Source organism: Hyla sarda, chromosome 2 (assembly GCF_029499605.1).
Source record: "Hyla sarda isolate aHylSar1 chromosome 2, aHylSar1.hap1, whole genome shotgun sequence".
NCBI classification, from domain to species: Eukaryota; Metazoa; Chordata; class Amphibia; order Anura; family Hylidae; genus Hyla; species Hyla sarda.
This window is the reverse complement of record NC_079190.1, coordinates 303,725,982-303,744,525: the sequence shown is the minus strand read 5'-3', so window position 1 is coordinate 303,744,525 and position 18,544 is coordinate 303,725,982. Positions and strand designations below refer to the sequence as shown.

At 43.0% G+C, this 18,544-nt stretch overlaps 1 protein-coding gene and 1 long non-coding RNA gene across 3 annotated transcripts in view; one reads left to right on the top strand and one right to left on the bottom strand.

The window, feature by feature from the left end:
• LOC130356307 (uncharacterized) overlaps positions 1–18,544 on the top strand; it is a 166,989-nt gene that overhangs the window by 50,641 nt on the left and 97,804 nt on the right. The gene's annotated exons all lie outside the window — the stretch shown is intronic.
• CACNA1S (calcium voltage-gated channel subunit alpha1 S) overlaps positions 9,914–18,544 on the bottom strand; it is a 727,186-nt gene continuing 718,555 nt past the window's right edge. For both annotated transcript variants that reach the window (XM_056557608.1, XM_056557607.1), the window contains one exon: positions 9,914–10,103. In XM_056557608.1, coding sequence (XP_056413583.1) covers positions 10,097–10,103 — 7 coding nt within the window. In that variant the 3' untranslated portion in view covers positions 9,914–10,096. The remainder of the gene's footprint in view (positions 10,104–18,544) is intronic.

Sequence of the window (18,544 nt, the reverse complement as noted above, 5' to 3'; positions counted from 1 at the left end):
TGGTCAGATGTGCAAAAAATTCTCGGGTCGTTAAAGCGTACTAGTCAGAGCCAACAAATTTTATATATATATATATTTTTATATATATATATATATATTTAACTCAGTACCAAATCCTGACCATGTACATCTAATTTTTATGTGTCTAGCACCTTTATTTTTATTACACTTTCAATTTAGATCAACAGTCTGAATTCCTCTCAAAGGGAGGGGGCGTGGCATCACTGTGCAGGTCTCCGCCCCCTCCCTCAGTATGCTGTCTGCTCACATCTCCCCTTGCATTAGCAAAACTCCCAGCTTGTCCTCACTGACAGTAGCGGGACAGAAGCTGACAGTGGGAGGATTTTTCCTCCAGCTTCGAGCCCTGCTCTCACAGCTGTCAATTAAGGAAGTGTGTCCATGACATAGTTGATGACGCATGGACACAGCAGGACTAGTATGTGTCCAAACAGGCAGGGAAGGCAGTTGTTTGACTGGCTTTTTCAGTATGAAATACTGAAAATTTTCTAATGAAAGCAATTGCAAAACCTATTGGTTATTCATGCTTTACAATATATCAAAAGTTTTTGGATCTGACAGTGCCCATTTAAGTTATTTGTTCATATTATATCTTGTGTAATAGCCACATGCTGAGAAATGGTAAGAGGTTAACATGTTCAGTGTTTCTCAGTGTTCAGTGTCTTATCAGGAGCTGTCAGTTGTCTTATGACTTTACTTCTCTGACCTTTGACTTGTTTATGAAACTATGTGCAGTTGTAGACTTCCACAATGAGGTACTAAGCCAAACTTGTTAAGAGTAAGACAATCACGTTTAAAGAGTATCTCTCATCAAAAGTTTTTTTTTAAATATTGTATAGCTTAATATATATAGATTTAGATTGTAATTGTATTAAAAAGAAATGTTTCCTTTCATGTGTTTTTTGGTTTTGAAAGTTTGGCCACTAGGGGTCTCCCAAGGAATCCGTTTCAGTGATTTCGGACTCACTCCGACATTGCATACTAAGCGCAGCTCCCCGCGCAGCTGTCAATCAGACAGGCAGGAGCGAGCGCTGTGCATGTATCCCTGCAGGGCACGGCAGCTCTGTACTCCCAACTTTCCTTCTCTCTGTATGGCACGTGTTTAGCCAAACCGAGAGGAGGAGACTCAGAGGCTGCCGTCCCTGCTCTGTATTACTCCTGTATGCGCGCCCCCGAGAGGGAGTGAAGCTTACAGAAAGAAGGTCGGAAGCCGGCCCTGGCAGTCTTCAGATGACATTGCGCCTGCCGGGCCACGCCCACTTCCTCCCCTCGTACACAGCTCACAGCTCAAAACTGAGATCCCAAAGGTATTTACAGGGGATTTTAACTAGAAATAATGACAGGGAAAGAGATAGTTAGAGTCAGGGACAGATGGGGAGGGGGATTAGGGAAAGTTTAGTTGATGATAGGTACTCTCTAACAGCCATATAGGATTGCACAATATTCTACACACATCTTCTCTCAAAAAGTTTGTTAGAATAACCTATAATTTGGCAGACATGTTCATGGTAACCTCCTATACCTTGAAACAGCTGTCGCTGATTGGTAAAGCTGGCTTATTTGCAAAATCAATATGGCCACCGCTCACCAATAAGATTTAGAGATGAGCGAGAGTCTCCCAGGACTGTATCCACCTTTTCCAGCCCACCGGAGCACCTGAAAGAGGAACTAATTTATGCAGGCTGAAGTCAGCAAGAGCCAAGCCGAGAAGTTTGTGATGAATCGAATTTCTGTAACTTTGCTCATCTCTAATTTAGATAGCATTAATAATAATATGCAATTGTGTTAAGTGTGTGTAATATGAACACTGTTAATCTAAAACTTATGTGTTTTATTTTTTGCAGAATTGTAGTGTAGTCACTTTCTGTACTAAAATTTATACCAAGATTTGGCGGCCGCATTGAATTGTGCAATATTTTGCATACATAGTTTTCTCCAAAATTACTGGTCAGAACCGTGCAAAAATTAGCACACATGTTCATGATCATGTGCTGTACCATGGTCACTTCCTGTACAACTGTTGATCACCAGATTTGGCGGCCATATTGGACTGTGCAATATTCTGCAAACATAGTTTTCTCCAAAATTACTGGTCAGAACCGTGCAAAAATTAGCACACATGTTCATGATCATGTTCTGTACCACAATTGATCACCATATTTGGTGGCCATATTGGATTGCACGATATTTTGCAAACATAGTTTTCCCTAAAATAACAGGTCAGAACAGGGACCACTTTCTGAACCAATATGGATCACATGGTTTAGCCGCCATATTGGATTGCACAATATCCTGCATACATATTTTTCTCTTAATTTAGTGGTAAGAACAATGTGAAAATTAGGACATATGTCCATGATCACCTTCTACACCATCAGGGTTCACAGCAATCGTGTGCTATGCCCTTGTTGTGCAGCTTGGCCACCTGTATTGCTGCTTGCAGCTATATTTTATTATTAGGTGGCCAAGCAACGAAGTTGCTCAGGACACCTATTGTTATTGCTCAGATTGTTATTATTTTTATTATCACTCCGTCTATGCAAATGCCTATATCTACTGCAGTTACTCCAAAAAAACATGTGAATTTTCACAGAAGTAGACCCATGAGCTGTTCATAATCTTGTGTAATATAAAGGTCATAGGTCACATGATAAGGCCGACATCTTGGTTTTTGTGGCTATTTTGCACAATATTGAAAAATCTTCTTCTCTATAACCACTAGCGCTAGATATATAAATCACTGTATGTGGTTACACTGTTGTGTAGAGTCAGATTTGTTCATTATAAGACTTTTGGTCACATGATGTTGCCGCCATATTGAATTGCACAATATTCTACAAACATCTTCTTCTAAACCGTATGTTACAATAACATATAATTTGGTAGACATGTTCATGGTGACCTCCTGTATCAAGGTTGTTAAAGCTGGTTCATTTGCCTAATCAATATTGCCACCAATATTAATGTGCAATTTTTATTAAATGTGTGTAATATGTACACTGTTAATTAAAAATGTATGTTTTTCTATTGTGCTTAAGATTTTACATAAAGGTCATAGGTCAAATGAGCTGGCAGACATTTTATTTTACGCGACAGCCGTGTATGGTGACACTGTGACCTAGACTCATACATGTTTGTTTGACATCATTCAACCATATGGTTCGGCAGCCATATTGCATAATGTAAACATCATCAATTATTACTATTATTTCTATGGGGCTTTTCGTAATATGACTGTAATTACCTCAATGTTAGGCTGGGTTCACATCACGTTTTTCCCCATACGGGAGCGCATACGGCTGGGGGAGTTAAAAACTTGCGCTGCCATATGCCGCTCGTATGTAATTCATTTCAATGAGCCGACCGGAGTGAACCGGTCGGCTCATTTTTCCTAGTATGCGGTCTTCCACCGGACCTAAAACTAGTCAACCATGGTTTTAGGTCCGGTAGAAAACTGCATACGGGGGAAAATGAGCCGGTCGGCTCATTGAAATGAATTACATACGGGCGGCATATGGCAGAGATACGGGAGCGCAAGTTTTTAACTCCCCCCAGCCGTATCCGTATGGGGAAAAATGTGATGTGAACCCAGCCTTACTTTAACCCCTTAAGGACACATGATGTCCTGGGACGTCATGGCACCCTGGGCTTTCAGGACACTTGACGTCCCAGAATGTCATGGTGTTTTCCAGTCCCTGCCGCACGCCAGGCAGAGATCGGAAGCGGATCCCTGCTGAAATCCTTCAGCAGGGATCCAGGGCAAACGCCGAGGGGGGCCATGTCGGCGATCGCTGCAAATGGCCGGCGAAATCGCGCTAGCGGGGGGGGGGGGGGGGGGGGGGGGGGGGGCTTTTAGCGGTTACTTCCTCCCACCCTGCCCGGCCCCTTGGCATCTGAGCATGCTGGGAGTTGCAGTTTTGTAACATCTGGAGGTCCACAGTTTTGGTACCACTGTGCCCTTACAGATGTTGCAAAACTACAACTCCCAGCTTGCCAAGACTGTCCAGGCATGCTGGGAGTTGTAGTTCTGTAACATCTGGCGCTTCAGATGTTGCAGAACTACAACTCCCAGCTTGTCTGGATAGTCTTGGCTTGCTGGGAGTTGTAGTTTTGCAACAGCTGGAGGCACACTGGTTGCAAAACACTAAGTTAAAGGGAACCAATCATCAGATTTTACCCTATATAATGCTTGGCAAAGCGTTCTATAGGGTAAAATCTTTATTTTCACCATTCCCGGGGGATGCTCCTGCCCCCAGGGATGGTGAAGATATGAAGTTATAAACTAGTCACTGCCGCCGCCGTAAGTAGTCACCTGGGCAGGGGGCTCTTCTCATCTACTCCCGTTCTTCGGTCGGCAGCGACGCCCCCTCCGCTTGATTGATGGGCCGCATCATCGTTCCGCTCACTGAACAGACGAAGCAGAGTGATGGCGCGGCCCGTCAATCAAGCGGAGGTGGGCGTCGCTGCCGGCAGAAGAACGGGAGTAGATGAGAAGAGCTCCCCGCCCAGGTGACTACTTACGGCAGCGGTGGTGACTAGTTTATAACTTCATATCTTCACCATCCCTGGGGGCAGGAGCATCCCCCGGGAATGGTGAAAATAAAGATTTTACCCTATATAACGCTTTACCAAGTTATATAGGGTAAAATCTGATGATTGGTTCCCTTTAAGTATCAAACTCTCAGTGTTTTGCAACCAGTGGGGCTCCAGCTTTTGCATCACTACAACCCCCAGCATGCACGGACAGCCAAAGGGCATGCTGGAAGTTGTAGTTTTGCAACAGCTGGAGGTTTGCCCCCCCCCCCCCCCTTGAATGTACAGAGTACATTCACATGGGCAGGGGTTACAGTTACAGTATCCTGCTGCAAGTTTGAGTTGCAGCAAATTTTGCTCGGCAGCTCAAACTCCAGCGGGAAACTCGCTGTGATCCCCTGCCCGTGTGACTGTACCCTAGAAACACTACACTGACACAAAATAAAATAAAAAGTAAAAAACACTACATATACACATACCCCTACACAGCCCCCCTCTCCAATAAAAATGAAAAACGTCTGGTACGCCACTGTTTCCAAAACGGAGCCTCCAGCTGTTGCAAAACAACAACTCCCAGTATTGTCGGACAGCCGTTGACTGTCCAGGCATGCTAGGAGTTTTGCAACAGCTGGAGGCACCCTGTTTGGGAATCACTGGCGTAGAATACCCCTATGTCCACCCCTATGCAAATCCCTAATTTAGGCCTCAAATGCACATGGCACTCTCACTTTGGAGCCCTGTCGTATTTCAAGGCAACAGTTTAGGGCCACATATGGGGTATCGCCGTACTCAGAAGAGATGGGGTTACACATTTTGGGGGGATCATTTCTTCTATTTTCCCTTGCAAAATGTGAAATTTGGGGGGAAACACACATTTTTGTGAAAAAAAATATTATTTTTTTACATATGCAAAAGTCGTGAAACCCCTGTGGGGTATTAAGGCTCGCTTAATTCCTTGTTATGTTCCTCAAGGGGTCTAGTTTCCAAAATGGTATGCCATGCGGGTTTTTTTTTTGCTGTCCTGGCACCATAGGGGCTTCCTAAATGCGACATGCCCCCCTAGCAAAATTTGCTCTCAAAAAGCCAAATATTACTCCTTCTCTTCTGAGCATTGTAGTTCGCACACAGTGCACTTCAGGTCAACTTATGGGGTACCTCCATACTCAGAAGAGATGGCGTTACATATTTTGTGGGGTCGTTTCTGCTATTAACCCTTGCAAAAATGTGAAATTTGGGGGGAAATACCCATTTTAGTGGAAAAGAATTTTTCTTTTTACATATGCAAAAGTCGTGAAACACCTGTAGGGTATTAAGGCTCACTTAATTCCTTGTTACGTTCCTCAAGGGGTCTAGTTTCCAAAATAGTATGCCATTTGTTTGTTTTTCTGCTGTTCTGGCACCATAGGGGCTTCCTAAATGCAACATGCCCCCCAAAAACCATTTCACAAAAACGTACTCTCCAAAATCCCCTTGTCGCTCCCTCCCTTCTGAGCCCTCTACTGCACCCGCTGAACACTTTACATAGACATATGAGGTATGTGCTTACTCGAGAGAAATTGGGCTACAAATATGAGTATATATTTTCTCCTTTTACTCCTTGTAAAAATAATAAAATTGGGTCTACAAGAACATGCGAATGTAAAAAATTAAGATTGTGAATTTTCTCCTTCACTTTGCTGCTATTCCTGTGAAACACCTAAAGGGTTAAAATGCTGACTGAATGTCATTTTGAATACTTTGGGGTGCAGTTTTTATAATGGGGTCATTTGTGGTGTATTTCTAATATGAAGACCCTTCAAATCCACTTCAAACCTGAACTGGTCCCTGAAAAAAGCGAGTTTCAAAATTTTGTGCAAAATTGCTGCTGAAGTTTGAAGCCCTCTGGTGTCTTCCAAAAGTAAAAACTCATCAATTTTATGATGCAATCATAAAGTAGACATATTTTATATGTGAATAAAAAAAAAATATTTGGTGTATCCATTTTCCTTTCAAGCAGAGAGCTTCAAAGTTAGAAAAATGCAAAATTTTCAAATTTTTCATCAAATTTTGGGATTTTTCACCAAGAAAGGATGCAAGTTACCACAACATTTTACAACCGACCGCCCAAATGAGGAATAGCTAGCTGTTCTAGAATCTACTCTATAGTGAAAGATGAAAGTGGAGTGAGAACTCCAAGAAGCAGATTTACAAATGAGTTCCAAAGGAATCGAGCTTCTTTCTGCAAAAGAGGTAGCTACTGCTCTAGTAGGAGACCAAGTCCCTTGGACCATCATGTCCAGGAGATGCGCTCCCCAACCTACAAGGGACGCGTCTGTGGTAAGTATGATCCAAAGGGGTTGGATCAAAGATTTTCCGTCCTGAAGGTGATCCCACCAATGTAGAGAGGACCGGACTTGAGGAGACAGGGAGTGCACGGAATTTAGTCCCCTTGGACTGTGATCCCACTTGGCTAGTACTTCCGATTGAAGCGGAAGATAGATATGAGATAGATAGATATGAGATAGATACATATGAGATAGATAGATATGAGATAGATAGATATATAGATATAAGATAGATAGATATGAGATGGATAGATAGATATAAGATAGATAGATATGAGATAGATAAGATATGAGATAGATAGATGGATATGAGATAGATAGATATGAGATAGATATTAGATAGATATGAGATAGATAAATAGATATGAGATAGATAGATAGATAGATATGAGATAGATAGATAGATATGAGATAGAAAGATGTGAAATAGATAGATATTAGATAAATAGATAGATAGATATGAGATGGATATAGATAGATAGAAAGATAGATAGATAGATATGAGATAGATAGACAGATATGAGATAGATATGAGATAGATAGACAGATATGAGATTGATATGAGATAGATAGATGTGATAGATAGATAGATAGATAGAAGTGAGATAGATATGAGATAGATAGACAGATAGATATGAGATGGATATGAGATAGATGTGAGATAGATAGATAGAAAGAAAGATATTAGATGGATAGATAGATGATAGATAGAGATAGATAGATAGTTATAAGATAGATACAGTAGATAGATAGATGATAGATAGGACATGGATATCCTTTTACCAACCAGGGTGCCTCCAGATGTTGCAAAACTAAAAAACTACAACTCCTGGGCCTTTGGCTGTAGAGGTATGCTGGGAGTTGTAGTTTTGCAACAGCTGGAGGCACCCTGTGGAATGGATAGATCGATAGGTAGATAGATAGTGTTTTCCAACCAGGGTGTCTCCAGCTGTTGCAAAACTACAACTCCCAGCATGCCTGGACTGTAGTTTTGCAACAGCTGGAGGCACCATGGTAGGAAAACACTGATCTATGCCCAGTCAATCTATCTATCTCAGTGTTTACCAACCAGTGTGCCTTCAGCTGTTGCAAAACTACAACTCCCAGCATGCCCGGACAGTCTTAAGCTGTCCGGAAGTTGTAATTTTGCAACAGCTGGAGGCTCCCTGTTTGGGAAACACTGACTTAATGGATTGATGCTAAATAAACAAGCAGTGTGTCCACATGTTGTGGCCCCAGTGGGGTCACTTTCCCTCCTCCGGGGTCCACAGGTCACCCACAGGTCACATTACAAGAAATTTTTTTTGAAAAATCGCGGCAAAAATGGCGCAGTTTTACCGCGAGGTGCGATTTTTCGAAATCGTGGTAAAAACTGCGCCATTTTTGCTGCAATTTTTCCCAAAAATTGTTCTTGTAATGTGACCTGTAGGTGGCCTGTGGACACCGGAGCAGGAAGAGTGACCCCACTGGGCTGCAACCCCCCAGCCCCAGGTTATACTGCTAGTGAGAAGAGAGGCAGGACAGGGGACATAACTTACCCTCACAGCCGCTGTGCTCCTGGGAGGCCTGTCAGCTCTCGGCCTCCGTCCTCTTCCTGTGCTGGGGGCGGAGCCATGAATCAGATACCTTCATCCCTGCACTACTGCCTGTCTCCCTAATGATACCGGAGCAGGAGCAGCGCAGGGATTGTAAAAAAAAAATAGCACTTGTCTGAGTGGTGATCGGGACAACTGTCCTGGATCCTCACCAGCTGCACCTCTCTCTCAAGGGGGCCCTTGGCCAGTGCCTGAGAGCGCATGTGTAGTGGCGGGCCCCTGTGCAGCTGAACAGGCCTACCTCCTGTATGATGTATGTCTAAACTTGGATCATTTGCAAATGTCCCCAAGGTCGGTGGCCATTTTTGATTTCATACATTTTAAATATTCAGAAAATCAGTTGCAGTTGTAAACATCTATCTATCTATTGTGAGATACTGACTCAAACATGATTTTATGAGATCGATTGATCACATTGTTTGGCAGCCATATTGGATTGTGCAATTTTCTCCAAACATAGTTTTCTCTGAAAATTCTGGTTGGAACAGCGTGAAAATTAGTATACATGTTAGTGATCACTTTCTGTACCATAATTGATCACATTCTCTCGCAGCCATACTGCGGAATTTTCTGCATACATAGTTTTCTCTTAAAAAAATGGTCTGATCAATGTGAAAATAAGCATACACGTCCATGATCAACTGCTCCACCCTGTGGAGTCCAGGCAATGGTGTGCTATACCCCAGCTCTGCAGCTTGGCCACCTGTATCGCTACTTGCAGCTATTGTTTGCTATGGTTTTGCTTATGTAAAAAAAAAATTAAAGTTACTTAGGTGAGGCTGTTTGGTACTTTTTGTGTACCCACAAGTCACAAAAAAATGCTTAGGAGCACATGCAACATTTTCTGCGCCTTGTATAAGCAAAAAAAAGCTCTAAATGCAGTGATAAATATTTCCCATTTTAACACAAATGAAGTCCTCTTACGGTTGTGTGGAAAATACAAAAGCTCTTAGAATGCAAGGGCAAAACATAGTTGCCAATAAATTGTGAAGGTTAAATAACCCTAGTAGGTCAATTGTAGTTAACAAAGAGTTTGACTTTTAAAGGACTTGTTTCAATCCAACTGGATGCCATTTTCTCTAACAACCAGTGATCTGCTGTTATATCCGGAAGAATGTATCTGATGTTCTAACATCGTATCACAGATAAATAAGTCTTGGCGGCATCATCTCTATCTCTACTATTTTATTCTAGAGTCATTGGGGGAGATTTATCAAAACCTGTGCAGGGGAAGAGTGGTGCAGTTGCCCATAGCAACCAATCAGATTGCTTCTTTCATTTTCCACAGGCCTCTAAAGAGGCCTGTGGAAAATGAAAGATGCAATCTGATTGGTTGCTATGGGCAACTGCACCACTCTTCCTCTGCACAGGTTTTGATAAATCTCCCCCATTGAGAGGATATAAACAGCACCAAAATTAAAACGCAACAAATATAATGAAACTGAAAATGTTTTATTACCTAACTACTGGATTGAAAGCAAATGGAAATAATTCACTGGTATGTGATACCAAGTTAGGATCCAGTGTAGTGAAATGATGAATATAAAAGTCAGTTAATAAATCTCAGGGCTCTTTTAATAATGGCGTTGTTGGCCAGCTGTCTTCAGGTTTTCAAGGAATGATGACTCAGCTCCTAAAAGAAAGGATGAAATGTATTAGTGTTTAATATTTCCTTAACCAAACTAGTGGACAAGTAGAAAATGGCAAAAAGTGGAGAGCAGGTTAAACAAAACAGATATCCAGTGGCGTTGCGACCCGGGTGCGGGGGGTGCGGAGCGCACCGGGTGACACCAGCCTGGAGGGGTGACACCACGGCCGGCAGCACCCCCCACATCTGCACACCGTCACTCAACTCAGCCGGTATTTGCAGCATCCCCAGACAGAAGAGGCTTCTTTCATTACCTGCAGGGTGTCACACTCCAGTTTCAGCCCCCGACACTAAATCCCATCCCCCAGCCCCAGGAAGCTGCCTCTTTAAGACGTGCAATGCTCTCTGGGAACAGAAGTGCCGTGCGCACGTCTGCTCCCTCCCCCGACGTGTCCCTGCCTCATGTGCTCCGCGTCTGCATGGGTGATAAATTCCTCCCCAACCCCCGGACATTCCTGGACCTGGAGCCCCCCGGGGAGAGGAGAAAGTGAAGACAAGAGACTGGTGAGCTTGTGAGACCTCTCTGCAAAACTGTGTATTTAATGCAGTGTTTCCCAACCAGGGTGCCTCCAGCTGTTGCAAAACTATTACTCCCAGCATGCCCAGACAGTCTTTGGCTGTCAGGGCATGCTGGGAGTTGTAGTTTTGCAACAACTGGAAGCACCCTGGTTGGGAAACACTGATTTAATGTTTTAATGTAACAGGGAGAAAGGGGGTGCTGAGAGGCTCTGGGGGGTGCCATTGCCAGGAGGATGATCCTCCTTATGTATGATGGGGGTGCTACTGATGAATGATGGGGGTGCTGCACCCCCATTATCCATCAGCAGGATCATCCTCCTGTGAGTAGCACCCCCATCATCCATCAGCAGGATCATCCTCCTGGATGATGATGGGGGGGGGGGGGGGGTGCCTCTGGCAGGAGGATGATCCTCCTTATGTATGATGAGGGTGCTACTGATGAATTATGGGGGTGCTGCACCCCCATCATCCATCAGCAGATCATCCTCCAGGATGATGGGGGTGCTACTGGCAGGAGGATGCTCCTGCAGATGTAGCACCCCCATCATCCTGGCCGTAGCACCCTCATAATCCATTGGGAGGATCATCCTTCTGCCAGTAGCACCCCCACCATCCTGGATGATGGGGGTGCCACTGGCAGGAGGATGATCCTCCTTATGTATGATGAGGGTGCATAAGGAAAGACTATAGAGAAGTCACCTGTAATCACTGATATTATTGTGTATTTTCCTCATTATGTCCCATCAGAGCTGTAGTCACTTGTGAGTTCTAACTACAACTCCCAGCCAGGGCCGGTGCAAGGATTTCTGCCTACACAAGCGAAGCTCCATTTCGGGAATCTCGGTGGGCCGCAGCAATAAAACCAGAGAGGGTGGCGTGGTAGCAGTGACCTCTGCTGTGCGGCGGCGGGGCGCACAGGTGGGGGTCTTAGTATAAAAAAAAGTCTTCATTTTTCCGCCCCCATCAGCTGCGAGTCCATGCCCCCTCAAGCGAAAGCATGGTTTGCCTTATGACAGCATCGGGCCTGCTCCCAGCATAACCTCACCACTGCTTAGGTCATACTGGGAGCTGTAGTTTTAATTGGTGAAACCTTTTTTAGCACTTTCCCATTCTTTGGCAATTGGTATATTTGATTATTATACTGGAATTTTTCACAATGCGCTACATCAGTGGCGCCTGTCACAACAGGCTAAAAACTTACTGGGGGGGGGGTAGGTATGGGGGTGACACCATTTTATATCGCACCGGGTGACACCAACCTTAGCAACGCCACTGCAGATATCTCTTAACTTTCCTTACAGACATTTACTTTACAGAGGGGAGTATTGTTCCTACTACCCTCTATCTTGGCCAGAAGTGTCACACAGAAAATTATTTTGCGGATTTACCTCATGCTTAGATGCTCGACCAACACTCATCAATCACTGAAAGCTTAGAGTACCTTTCATCAAACAAACTTTTGATATATGAAAGTTAAATGCTTAATGAACAACTTTCTAATTGGTTTTCATAAAAAAAAAAAAAAAATTCCTTTTATGTCTTTTTACTGTTTTAAAAAGTGACCATTAGGGTCTCCCTAGCAGTCCCTGCCCACAAGCCTTTGTATAGATTTCAGGCTCATGCCGGCCTGGTTTAGTCCAAAATTGAAGACTGCAGGCTGGATACGTGACCAGCTGCGGACATGGCTGGCCGGCTAGAGACAGGTGACAGAGCTGTGAAAGAAGTTCTCACCCTCTCCCAGCCGGCCTGCAGCTTCTCCGCTGCTCCTCCTCAGTCCAGACTCCCTTGGGCCACCGTGAACTGAGGGCAGAAACAGTCCCCCCAGCAGGCTTCAGTGACGTTGTGCCTGCTGGGGCACGTCCACATCCTCCTGCTGGCAGCTCACTCTGTGAGCAAGAAGAAAAAGTATGAAACAGAGCTTTTTAACCCCTTAAGGACGCAGGACGTAAATGTACGTCCTGGTGAGGTGGTACTTAACGCACCAGGACGTACATTTACGTCCTAAGCATAACCGCGGGCATCGGAGCGATGCCCGTGCCATGCGCGGCTGATCCCGGCTGCTGATCGCAGCCAGGGACCCGCCGGCAATGGCCGACGCCCGCGATCTCGCGGGCGTCCGCCATTAACCCCTCAGGTGCCGGGATCAATACAGATCCCGGCATCTGCGGCAGTTCGCGATTAAAATGAACGATCGGATCGCCCGCAGCGCTGCTGCGGGGATCCGATCATTCATAACGCCGCACGGAGGTCCCCTCACCTTCCTCCGTGCGGCTCCCGGCGTCTCCTGCTCTGGTCTGTGATCGAGCAGACCAGAGCAGGAGATGACCGATAATACTGATCTGTTCTATGTCCTATACATAGAACAGATCAGTATTAGCAATCATGGTATTGCTATGAATAGTCCCCTATGGGGACTATTCAAGTGTAAAAAAAAATGTAAAAAAATGTAAAAGTAAAAAAAAAGTGAAAAATCCCCTCCCCCAATAAAAAAGTAAAACGTCCGTTTTTTCCTATTTTACCCCCAAAAAGCGTAAAAAACATTTTTTATAGACATATTTGGTATCGCCGCGTGCGTAAATGTCCGAACTATTAAAATAAAATGTTAATTATCCCGTACGGTGAACGGCGTGAACGAAAAAAAAATTAAAAAGTCCAAAATTCCTACTTTTTTAATACATTTTATTAAAAAAAAAATTATAAAAAATTTATTAAAAGTTTTTTATATACAAATGTGGTATCAAAAAAAAGTAAAGATCATGGCGCAAAAAATGAGCCCCCATACCGCCGCTTATACGGAAAAATAAAAAAGTTATAGGTCATCAAAATAAAGGGATTATAAACGTACTAATTTGGTTAAAAAGTTTGTGATTTTTTTTAAGCGCAACAATAATATAAAAGTATATAATAATGGGTATCATTTTAATCGTATTGACCCTCAGAATAAAGAACACATGTCATTTTTACCAGAAATTGTACGGCGTGAAAACAAAACCTTCCAAAATTAGCAAAATTGCGTTTTTCGTTTTAATTTCCCCACAAAAATAGTGTTTTTTGGTTGCGCCATACATTTTATGATATAATGAGTGATGTCATTACAAAGGACAACTGGTCGCGCAAAAAACAAGCCCTCATACTAGTCTGTGGATGAAAATATAAAAGAGTTATGATTTTTAGAAGGCGAGGAGGAAAAAATGAAAACGTAAAAATTAAATTGTCTGAGTCCTTAAGGCCAAAATGGGCTGAGTCCTTAAGGGGTTAAAGCTCTTAAAGAGTACCTGTCATCAAACCATATTTTCTAAACTAACTAACTAGATTATATTCCCTAACTACTCCTAACACCTCCCCTGCCCTTAAAACATTTTCAGAGTTTTAAAAAGCTGTGTATCATACCTTTCCCCTTGCTCTGCTCACATTGTCTGAGCTCCCAGCAGGAGAAAGTGGGCATTCCCCAGCAGGCACGATGACACTGAAGACTGTGAGAGCTGTGCCTCCCCATGACCCGCACGCACTTCCTGAGTTTGGACTTCTGCAAGTCCGGGTGGAGACCAAACTAACTGTTTGACTTGTGCAGGGAACAGAACAGAGCCACCTAGTGGCCGTTTTCAATCACATTAAAAACATATAAAGGTTGAGAATTTTAACAGCAAGTAAATAGGAAAGTGTCTTATAATAAAATAAGGAACAATATATTAAAAGTTTAGTTTGGTGCCAGGTACTCTTTAAAAAATTTTTTTTAAGGGCAAGGGGGGTGTGTTAGGTGTAGTTAGGGAACATAGCCTTAGTTAGTTTAGGAAAGTTTATTTAGTGACAGGTACTATTTAACCCCTTAAGGACCAAGCCCATTTTGGCCTTAAAGCGTACCCGTCAGATCCAACAAAATTTTTTAAATATCACTCAATATCTAACCCTGACCATGTACATCAAATTTTTATGTGTCTAGCACCTTTATTTTTATTTTTTTATTACACTTCTAATTTAGCTCACTACTCTGAATTCCTCTCAAAGGGAGGGGGCTTTGCCTCACTGTGCAGGTCTCCGCCCCCTCCCTCAGTATGCTGTCTGTTCACATGTCCCCTAGCATTAGCAAAACTACAACTCCCAACTTGTCCTCACTGATGGTAGCGGGACACAAGCTGACAGTGGGAGGATTTTTCCTCCAGCTGTGAGGCCTGCACTCACAGCTGTCAATCAAGGAAGTGTGTCCACGATGTAGGTGATGAAGCATGGACACAGCGGGACTAGTATGTGTTTAAACAGGCATGGGGGGCAGTTGTTTGACTGGCTTTTTCAATATGAAATACTGAAAATTTTCTAATGAAAGCTATTGGAAAACCTATTGGTTATACATGCTTTACAACATATCAAAAGTTTTTGTATCTGAGAGTTCCCATTTAAGGACCAGAGCGTTTTTTGCACATATGACCACTGTCACTTTAAGCATTAATAACTCTGGGATGCTTTTTCTTATCATTCTGATTCCGATATAGGTTTTTTTGTGACATATTCTACTTTATGTTATTGGTAAATTTTTGGCGATACTTGCATAATTTCTTTTATGAAAAAATTTACATTTTAGCATTTTTCTAATTTTGAAGCTCTCTGCTTGTAAGGAAAACAGACATTCCACATAAATTATATATTTATGCACATATACAATATGTCTACTTTATGTTTGCATCATAAAGTTTACATGTTTTTACTTTTGGAAGACATCAGAGGGCTTCAAAGTTCATCAGCAATTTTCCAATTTTCCCAAAATTTCAAAATTAGAATTTTTCAGGGACCAGTTCAGTTATGAAGTGGATTTGAAGGGCCTTCTTATTAGAAATACCCCACAAATGACCGCATTATAAAAGCTGCACCCCTCAAAGTATTCAAAATGACGTTCAGTAAGTGTGTTAACCCTTTAGGCGTTTCACAGGAATAGCAGCAAAGTGAAGGAGAAAATTCAAAATCTTCATTTTTTACACTCGCATGTTCTTGTAGAACCAGTTTTTTTTATTTTTACAAGGGGTAACAGGAGAAAAAGCCCCAAAATTTGTAACCCAATTTCTCTCGAGTAAGGAAATACCTCATATGTGTATGTCAAGTGTTCGGCAGGCGCAGTAGAGGGCTCAGAAGGGAAGGAGCAACAATGGGATTTTGGAGAGTGAATTTTGCTGAAATGGTTTTTGGGGGCATGTCACATTTAGGAAGCCCCTATGGTGCCAGAACAGCAGAAAACCCCCACATGGCATACCATTTTGGAAACTACACCCCTCAAGGAACGTAACAAGGAGTCCAGTGTGCCTTAACACCCCACAGGTGTTTGATGACTTTTCGTTAAAGTCGGATGTGTAAATGAAAAAAAAAAGTTTTTTCACTAAAATGCAGTTTTCCCCCCAAATGTAACATTTTTACTAGGGGTAATAGGAGAAAATTACCCCCAAAATTTGTAACCCCATTTCTTTTGAGTATGGAAATGCCCCATATGTGAATATAAAATGCTCTGCGGGCAAACTACAATGCTCAGAAGAGGAGGAGGGTCATTGAGCTTTTGGAAAGAGAATTTGTTTGGAATGGAAGTTAGGGGCCATGTGCATTTACAAAGTCCGCCTACACCCCACACAGAATTTAATAAGGGGTGCAGTGAGTATTTACACCCAACTGGCGTTTGACAGATCTTTGGAACAGTGGGCTGTGCAAATGAAAAGCTACTGTTCCAAAAATCTGTCAGACCGCTGTGGGGCGTAAATGCTCACTGTACCCCTTATTACATTACATGAGGGGTGTAGTTTCCAAAATGGGGTCACATGTGGGGGGGGTCTCTCACGATCACACCCTATCGGTCCAGCCAAGACGCTAGAGGGAGTGTGATGGTGCAAGGGTTAAAGCCACCAGACCTCTGGGTATCCACTACTAGTCCCAGCAAGTCACCAAATAAACCCTTTGATAAACGTGTTTCACCAGAGCTTCCTTCAGAAAGGTGAGCTCCTATATTTAGAGATCAAAGACCAGAGCTGATTAATTAAACATTTAATCTGAAAAAGGTATCACAGTGCTACGTATAAAATAAACAAATGACATACAGGTACAAAAATATGAAAGAGTTTAGCAAGGCAAGTTCCGAAAGCAAAAAAATGAAGTTCTTACAGCATGATGGTATAGCAGTCCATGAGAGTGAGTCTCCAGCTGTTCTTAGGATGGTCTTGTCAGCTTATGCCACAGACTTGAACCCACACTTTTTGTGTAGCATCTCGGCCTTATAAGTGTCCTTTTTTTGGAAAGAAAAACTCCATCCCCCTTTCCTCCTCCCTTATCTCAAACTGGGCTACAAAGGCTTGTTTATGTTGGCCAGAGTGCCTGACTTCAAAGTTGGTATACACAGTCAGACCCCCCCGACAAACTGGAATACACAAAAACGCAAACTAAGTCTGAGTTCCCCCTCACCCATACTTTAGATTATACATTCCACACAAATACAATTGTAATTACACATGTATGGTTCCATAATCAGGCTTTGGCCTGAAAGGGTCCATTGTTCTGGCACTATGGGGGCTTTGTAAACACACGTGGCCTTCAATTCTGGACATATTTTCATGGGGTATGTTCTTACTCAGAAGAAATGGGGTTACATATTTTGGGGGGCTTTTTTCGTATTTTCCCTTGTGAAAATGAAAAATTTTGGGTAACACCAGCATTTTTGTGCAATTTTTTATTTTTTTATTTTCCCATCCAACTTTAATGAAAATTCTTCAAACACCTGTGGGTTGTTAAGGCTCATTAAACCCCTTGTTACGTTTCGTGAGGGGTGTAGTTTCCAAAATGGGGTCACATGTGGGTATTTATTTTGCATTTATATCAGAACTGCTGTAACCAGCAGCCACCCTGTGTAAATAACCAATTTTGGCCTCAAATGTACATAGTGCGCCCTCACTCCTTAGTCTTGTTGTGCGCCCGCAGAGCATTTTACTCCCACATTTAGGGTATTTCTGTACTCAGGAGAAATTGCGTTACAAATTTTAAGGGGTCTTTTTTTTCCTTTTACCGCTTGTGAAATTAAAAAGTATGGGGCAACACCAGCATGTTAGTGTTAATTTATTTTTTTTTTTACACTATCAGGCTGGTGTAGCCCCCAACTTTTCCTTTTCATAAGGGGTAAAAGGAGAAAAAGTCCCCCAAAATTTGTAGTGCAATTTCTCCCGAGTATGGAAATACCCCATATGTGGCCCTAAACTGTTTCCTTGAAATAAGACAGGGCTCCGAAGTGAGAGAGTGCCATGCGCATCTGAGGGCTAAATTAGGGATTGCATAGGGGTGGACATAGGGGTATTCTACGCCAGTGATTCCCAAACAGGGTACCTCCAGCTGTTGCTAAACTCCCAGCATGCTTGGACAGTGAGTGGCTGTCCAGAAATGCTGGGAGTTGTTGTTTTGCAGGCTCTGTTGGAGGCTCCGTTTTGGAAACACTGCCGTACAATACTTTTTTCATTTTTATTGGAGGGGGGAGGGAAGTGTAAGGGGGTGTATATGTAGTGTTTTACCCTTCATTATGTGTTAGTGTAGTGTTTTTAGGGTACATTCACACAGGCAGATGTTTACAGTGAGTTTCCCGCTAGGAGTTTGCGCTGCGGCGAAAAATTTGACGCAGTTCAAACTTGAAGCAAGAAACTCACTGTAAACCTGCCCATTTGAATGTACCCTATACATTCACATGGGAGACAAACCTCCAGCTGCTTCAAAACTACAACTCCCAGCATGTACTGACAGATCATGCATGCTGGGAGTTGTATGTTTGCAACAGCTGGAGGCACACTGGTTGGAAAACCTTCAGTTAGGTTCTGTAACAGGTATTTTCCAACCAGTGTGCCTCCAGCTGTTGCAAAACGACAACTCCCAGCATGTACTGATTGCTGAAGGGCATGCTG